Below are 7953 nucleotides of genomic sequence, written 5' to 3'. Positions count from 1 at the left end.
GCATTTTGAAACCATATTTTCCTTTGTCACGTCCACAGGTTCGAATTCCCCAGTCCCTTAAACCTATACAAAAACTTTATATTAAATGAAATTACCTAGTTTTGTGGTTGTTAAAAAACACATTTATTTTTGGGTAGCAAAAAAACACATGTATATATATTTAACAAATTTAAACCAACTATTTTTGGTAGTATGAAATATGAAATCAATTTTGCAAGTAGGTGTCACAATAATAAGGAAAGAAGGAATAGTCCCTACACACAACACAATACAACATAGTACGGCATGGGGCATGTCTTGACAGCAATGAAAGCTTTGGCAGAAAAGAAAGTAAAGAAGTGACCAGGTGTCGATACATTGAGCCTTGCCGTATCAAGCACAATATTCAATCATTCAAAGGTCTTTTATGACAGCACGAACCTTCCTTTGAAAAATCACAACCACACACGTGGCACATTCTAGTAGCTACTCTTCATGTGGATGCGTTGTATATTAGTATTATCTCTAGGAATGCTATATGCTACGTGTGAAGGTTTTGTTTGTGGACGTATATCGATGTGGAAAGAATGTGATTCTAATGAATACTGCTATATGTGTCGTTGTGTGAGTGAGTGACTGAATATGAGTAGTGTACTATACTATCACAGACTCTTGTTGAGTTTTGGTTCTTTTATTTCTTCACTCGTATACATAATAATAGTAATAGTATAAAGAAAGAAAAAGAGAGAAAAAAAAGAGGTTCATGAAGATGGAGATGAAGCATGGAACTGAAACTGTGGTGGTTAATAATGGTAATTTTGTGGAAGAAGAAGAAGAACGTAAATTCTCACATCTTCTTGCTTCAAAGGATCGTGATTTTCTTCTATCACCAACTGGAGCTCAGGTTTTTTCTCCTCTTTTTTCCTTCTGTTACTTGTTAAGTTGTTAATGCTTCTGATTTTGTTTTGGTTAGGATCTGTTGAAAAAAATTATTTTTTATTTTTTTTTAATATAACTTATTTTGTGTACTTTAAATTGTGTTTAGTATATACAAACAAGAATAGTTATATTTTTTTAATAAAAAAATATTGATTCTTCTTGTGTCCTCATATTTCTACATATTCATATATTATTTGAACATGTAACTTGTCCACAGATTTCTTGACATCAATTTTCTGAATGAAAAGAAATTACACAAGTTTTAGGGTTTTTAGAATTTAAGTATAAGTTAAGTTATAATTTTAAACTTTAAATTTGCAACCGTTGTTCTAAGTTCTAACTATCACAATTGTTGTGTCGGATTCCGACACAACAATTGTGATAGTTAGAACTTCGGATTGTGTTAAGAATTATATTAGTTAATAATTTCACCGGACAATATATAATTTGAAAATGAGTTTATAAGTGGGCATAATTTTTACCTTACAAGTGTGTTAAACTTAACATGATATCAAGAGTATTCGATCTACTATTTGATTTTTGCTATTGAGTCACCTAATATTTATTTCTATATTCCAGATGTCTAAACCTATATCTGAGGGGTGTTAAAGAGTCTCAATATATGTTAACAGTATCCGGATTTGGGACCATCTTTGAGGATGTATAAGACGATCTATAGGATTAAGTTTCTCACTTTTACATGATTAAGTTATAGAAAAAAATAACTTTGATACACGTATTCCACAATTTTACAGTTAAATAGAAACTTCTAAAAAATTTCAAGAGTCGACCGAAGTTAATGTCAGATTTGCTCTTCCAATAGGAGTATCATTTAATGTTAGTTATGTTAGTTCAATTTTGTTCACAAAAATTTAAAAATTTCAACCATTTAACTTTATAACTAGTGTATATATTCTTGTTAGCTTATGAATTTGTTAGTTAGTTAGTTAGAAGAATATGAATTCATATAGATGGCAAACATTCACGAGCTACACATTGCAAATGTTTCCGTCACTTTCAATGTTTGGTTGTCGTGAAGAATCAAACTTCTCAAACGAAGGACAAGTGTCACCTAAAACCATTCTCTCTCTCTCTACCCTATAGTTCTATCAATTACCTTTAACACTACACACGTGTCCCATTAGCCCCTAAAAAGTGGGCCATTTTGGTGGCATGTCCATCTCATAATTCTATTCTCTTCCTACTATTTCTCTGTCGGTGTGATATCTTGTTATGTAATTTTAGAACTCTAATTCTATTTATATTTGATTTGATTCCAAAGGTAAAAGTTTCAGAACTTGAAGGAAAAGTAGTGGGACTATTATTCGCTGCCAACTGGTACCCACCATGCCGTGGATTCACCCAATTGCTCATTGGAATATACCAACAACTCAAAACAAACATCCCTCACTTTGAAATAGTCTATGTATCTTCTGATGAAGACTTAGATGCTTTTAATGGATTCTACCAAACCATGCCATGGCTTGCTGTTCCTTTCTCTGATTTAGAAACAAAGAAAGCGTTGAACCGAAAATACGACGTCGAAGGTATTCCATGTTTGGTTATGTTGCAACCTGATGATAGTAAAGGCGAAGCAACACTTCGTGATGGTGTCGAGCTTGTTTATCGATATGGTGTTCAAGCTTTTCCGTTTAGTAAAGAGAGGTTGGAGGAATTGCATGAGGCTGAGAGAGAGAAGCTTGAGAATCAGACTCTAGCTAATTTGCTAGGAAATAATCATAGAGATTATGTTTTGAGTCATACAAATGGATTACTCACACAGGTAAAATGTTTCATTCATCTTACTCATTTGCATGCTACTGTTTTCCACTATTCAACTTATTATATCATGTAAGCATTCAACTTGTTTTATACTATATTAATTTGTTAAGAATGGCTCATAACCATAGAGGAGGGCGAATGAAGGAGACGAAAGATAGCGTTGCGACGCGAGGCCTCCTCCTCCCTTTGCCCTTGCGTTTAGCCCAAATGCGCGTTAGACTCAATTGTTTGGTGTATCTCTATCACAATATCTTCACTGATAACGTTGAAACCCTAATTCATTTAAATGATAAGACGGATTTATAGATGCTATGTAGTTGCAGACGCAGGTGCATTTGACCGATATGCATAAATAAATATCATGTTCGATGTTTGCGCTCTAGGTTTATTCTCTTTTGTTACTAGTTGTTTTTTAATCTAATTTATTTATTTTGAAAAAAACCTATATTGTTTGTTTTTTTTCAGGTACCTGTTGCTTCTTTAGTAGGCAAAACTATTGGACTATACTTCTCAGCTGGATGGTGTGTCCCATGCACCAAATTCACTCCCAAATTGATATCTGTTTATCAGAAAATCAAGCAAGAGATAGCTAAGAAAGAAGATAATGAAGAAGGTTTCGAAATTGTGCTTGCATCGAACGATCGCGACCAAGAATCTTTCGACTCTTACTACAACATCATGCCTTGGTTAGCATTACCTTTTGGTGACCCAGAGATAAAGAACCTTGCAAGACATTTTGACATACAAGGGATACCTTGTTTGGTAATTATAGGTCCTAATGGTAAAACAATAACAATACATGGAAGAAACTTGATAAATTTGTACCAAGAAAATGCTTACCCTTTCACTGCTACCAAAGTGGAGCAGCTAGAGAAACAGCTTGAAGAAGAGGCTAAGGATCTACCAAATTTGGTGCATCATGAAGGGCACCATCATGGACTTAATTTAGTGTCTGATGGAAATGGTGGAGGACCCTTTATTTGTTGTGTTTGTGATGAACAAGGGTCCAATTGGGCTTATCAGTGTCTTCAATGTGGCTATGAAGTGCACCCAAAGTGTGTCACAACTGTGCATGGGACGTGACAAATTAAAGATGTTTGTGAGAATCAATTACCTAATGTAGACAAGGGGTTGGAATTCCCTTCACATTCAATTAGGTGGTTACATATTTAATGGCTTTCTACTTGTTATATGACTAAAAGAAAATGTGTGTGACAAATTATTGAAAGGGAAAGGAGACTAAAAAATTACATTTATGTTACCTCTTCAATATTCACTACGCCAAATATGATCTTTTGCAGCACCCCTACGAGAGCGCTTTTAGGGAAAAGCGCTCTTATAGATTTCGCTAAAAACAAAACAAAAAAAACAAGGGAAAAAGCGCTGGTAAATGGTGGGGGTACGAGAGCGCTTTCTAGAAAGCGCTGGTAAAGGGGGGGGGGGGGTACGAGAGCGCTTTCTAAAAGCGCTCTTATAGGGGGTGGGTATGAAAGCGCTTTCTAAAAGCGCTCTTATAGGGGGTGGGTATGAAAGCGCTTTTAAAAGCGCTCTTATAGGGGGTAGGTACGAAAGCGCTTTTAGTAATAAAGCGCTGGTATAAAGGGGCATATGAAAGCGCTTCTGAAAAGCGCTCTAGTAGCCTTTTTTTAAATTTATATTTCATAAAATTAAAACACCCTATTTGTTTCAGAAAACAAAAAAGGGTCTTCTTCTTCCTCGCTCATCACCCAGTCTCTCACATCTCTCGTTGTCTCTCACAAACCTTTAACTCTCTCTCTACAACACATCTCTCGCCGTCTCTCACAAAACAACTTGCCGCCGCCTCCGTTCGTACTCCCTCCGCCGCCCACTGTTCGTATTCCCTCCGACGGTTGCAGTTGCAGAGCTGCCGTTCGTACTCCCTCCGTCGTCGTACTCCCAAAACAACTAGCCGCCGCCGCCGTTCGTACTCCCTTCGAGAAAAAACGCAGGTTCGAACCCTATCCCTATGAACTGATTTTGGATTTGTGTTTGGTATTTCATACCTTGTTACTTTCTGATGGCAATGTCAAAAAGAAGTTCTGCTATTGTGGTTTTGTGGATTGTACTGCTATTGTGGTTCTGCTATTTTGGATTTGTATTTGGTTTTGTGGATTTGTATTTGTGGATTGTACTGCTATTGTGGTTCTGCTATTTTGGATTATACTGTTTTGGAATTCTTGCTGGCTAGAGTTGGAGGACAGATTTTTGTTTGTTTGAAGGGTAGAGAGTGTTTCTAATGCAGGTTGATTGTTGTTTGTGGTACTGCATTTGGGATAAATTCAATTCTATCTCTTTGCTCACTTATTTCTAATGTTTGCAACTTTTCCTATTTATACTTTAGAGTTGAGCATTTGAGTGCAGTATTTCAGACTTGTCCTCTGTTGTTTTTTCCACTACTTTTAACTCATAAAAATGCTTTGAAATGTGGTTGTACGAAGGTATATAGATGCAGGAATTTTGGTGTTGCTTTAGTGATTGATAATGTGAATTGTATTGCTTATTTGGTGGACATTTGATGCTGGAAATTTCTATGATGGTTGGTGGTGTTGTTAACATGTAAATTGAGAGAATGATGAGTTTCAATGGTGTTGAAATGCTGGAAATTAAATGGACAATTGATAATAGTGTTGTTTTGAGTTCATTGCAACTTGTTAGAGCATGAAAAATGGTAATGACATTAGTGTTTTGGTGCTAATTAGAGCAGGTCGAGCAGCTGAAAATTAATTGGTACCATGTTTATGTGAATTATTGTGCATTTTAAATAATTGAGTTCTAGATTGGGTTTATTTTGATATTTGTTAGTAGTGGTGTATTTAACTGCATCGTGTATATGTTTAATTTTACAGTTACTTTGAAGTCTCTGGTTTCTACTTGTACAACGCCGATTCAAACCTACCCATCTCCCACATCAAGTCTAACTCAGGTTACTATCCCTTTCTTCTTGCTTATAATTTGTTGTTTTCTGCTTAATTTCAATTTCAATTTATATGAGAACCATAACTTGAAGATGATGGATTATTATATTAGAGGGTATTTCTCAACTGTTTCTACTTTTTATTTTTAAAAAAATAATCTTTTATACTATATTACTTTCATATTTTATGATATTTTTGTAGTTTAACAAATATATCATTTTTTTCTTACGCTTTCCATTCAATCATGTAGGAGAGAGAAAGTTCAAACTTTCTTGAAAAACAATATTGATTAGATACTAATTTTAACTAAACAATCGATTTCAATTAAACAAAATTATTATATTGCTTATAAAAAATTATTATTATATCAATTACAACTAAATTAGTTATACAACTATCAATTTCTTCCTATCTAGATTTCCTCTTTTATTTATTTTTATAGATTTTTGAGCAAACAATTTGCTTTGGGAGATTTGACCCAGTTTTGACGTATTTTTTGCAATTTAGTGTCTCTCAATCCATTTTTTGGTTTGTGAACTTATATTACCTTGAAATAAGGTAATGTCTTCTTTAAGAAATCGGGTATTCTGATTAGGTATTCTGATTAGGTATTCTATTATTCACACTTTATAGGATCTCACTAGGTATTTTGATCAAGACATAATGATGATAGCTATTTATTATCTTGACAGAATTCCTTAGTACCTGAGAGAAACCAAGAAGCATTTGTTTAGCTTAATTAAGTCATGGATAAGACATGGATGAGATCAAACCGATTGTCGAAAGAGTACGAGAAAGGGGTATGGAAATTCGTTGAGTTTGCGGTTGCGCACTCCGAAGACCCGCTTCGAATGCCGTGTCCTTGCTTGGGTTGCTGTTATGGGGATAAGGTTGACGGGAAAAAGTTGGGATCCCATTTACTAAGGTTTGGAATTGATAGAAGTTATACATGTTGGACAATGCATGGTGAGAAAAGTAACGGGAATGCTGGGTCGAGTTGTAATAGGAAGTATGCTTCAAACGACGATTGCACAGACACATACGATTGCGATCGAGTCGAAGAGATTGCAGAAGCGCTTGAAGAAGATCTTGCGGATTGTCCCAAAATGTTTGAGAGGTTGGTAAGCGATGCAGAGAAACCGTTGTATGATGGTTGTTCAAAATTCACAAGATTGTCTGCGGTGTTAAAGTTGTACAACTTAAAGGCGGACAATGGATGGTCGGATAAAAGTTTCACAGAGTTATTAGCCCTTATGAAAGATATGCTACCAGAGGATAATGTTCTTCCCAATCGAACGTATGAAGCCAAAAAGATGTTGTCCTCTATTGGCATGAGCTATGATAAGATACATGCATGTCCAAACGATTGCGTTTTGTTTCGAAACGAGTATGCAGCGTTGAATGAGTGTCCTAAATGTGGTGCCCCTCGATATAAGAAAAAGTTGTCTCCTGCTAAAGTCTTATGGTATTTTCCTATAATTCCGAGATTTAGACGCATGTATCGTAGTGAGACCGATTCAAGACACTTGACTTGGCATGCAGATGAAAGAATTATTGATGGAAAGTTGCGACATCCGGCAGACTCACCACAATGGATGAAAGTTGATACTGAATATCCTGAATTTGGAAAAGAAGCAAGAAACCTTCGGTTGTCATTGTCTACTGATGGAATGAACCCGCATGGTATTCAAAGTATCTCGCATAGCACATGGCCTGTGATTCTTATGATCTATAACCTACCTCCGTGGCTATGTATGAAGCGTAAGTACATGATGTTATCTATGCTAATTTCTGGGCCTAAACAACCAGGGAATGACATAGATGTATACTTGGCACCCTTAATCGAAGATTTAAAGTTTTTGTGGGAGAACGGTGTGGAGGTTTACGATGGGTATAGGAAGGAAAGTTTCAACTTGAGGGCGATGTTGTTTGGAACAATTAATGATTTTCCAGCATACGGAAATCTATCCGGGTACAGCAATAAAGGTCAAAAGGCGTGTCCCGTTTGTGAAGATGAAACCGATACGACACGATTGGAGCTTTGTCAGAAGAATGTCTTTCTCGGCCATCGTAGATTCTTAAATTCTAATCATCACTACCGTGGGTGGAGAAAAGCATTCAACGGAAAGGCCGAACACGGTACAGCCCCGCCTTTTTTGTCAGGTGATCAAATTTTTGAAAAGGTGAAAGATGTGAGCACTCAGTTTGGCAAGCCTTTTGCACATTCACTTGTCAAGGGTGGGTGGAAGAAGAAGTCAATTTTTTTTGAACTTCCATATTGGAAGACGTTGTACGTAAGACATTTCCTAGATGTTAT

The 7953-nt window shown here is 36.0% G+C and overlaps 1 protein-coding gene across 1 annotated transcript; it reads left to right on the top strand.

The window, feature by feature from the left end:
- Positions 1-523: 523 nt before the first annotated feature.
- On the top strand, positions 524-3956 carry LOC131660286 (probable nucleoredoxin 2). The gene is made up of 3 exons (XM_058929495.1): positions 524-883; positions 2201-2701; positions 3166-3956. The coding sequence occupies exons 1-3, from the start codon at positions 743-745 to the stop codon at positions 3781-3783; spliced, it is 1260 nt and encodes a 419-aa protein (XP_058785478.1). The 5' UTR covers positions 524-742; the 3' UTR covers positions 3784-3956.
- Positions 3957-7953: the final 3997 nt, after the last annotated feature.

Source organism: Vicia villosa, linkage group LG3, assembly GCF_029867415.1.
Source record: "Vicia villosa cultivar HV-30 ecotype Madison, WI linkage group LG3, Vvil1.0, whole genome shotgun sequence".
NCBI classification, from domain to species: domain Eukaryota; kingdom Viridiplantae; phylum Streptophyta; class Magnoliopsida; order Fabales; family Fabaceae; genus Vicia; species Vicia villosa.
Note: the sequence above shows the minus strand (reverse complement) of the source record. Positions and strands in the feature narration are given on the sequence as shown.

Excerpts from the sequence above, each read along its gene's own strand:
- LOC131660286 (XM_058929495.1), top strand. The coding sequence starts at position 743 with ATGAAGATGGAGATGAAGCATGGAACTGAAACTGTGGTGGTTAATAAT. Across the intron at positions 884-2,200 it reads TATCACCAACTGGAGCTCAG|GTAAAAGTTTCAGAACTTGA; the intron begins GTTTTTTCTCCT and ends TTGATTCCAAAG. Across the intron at positions 2,702-3,165 it reads CAAATGGATTACTCACACAG|GTACCTGTTGCTTCTTTAGT; the intron begins GTAAAATGTTTC and ends GTTTTTTTTCAG.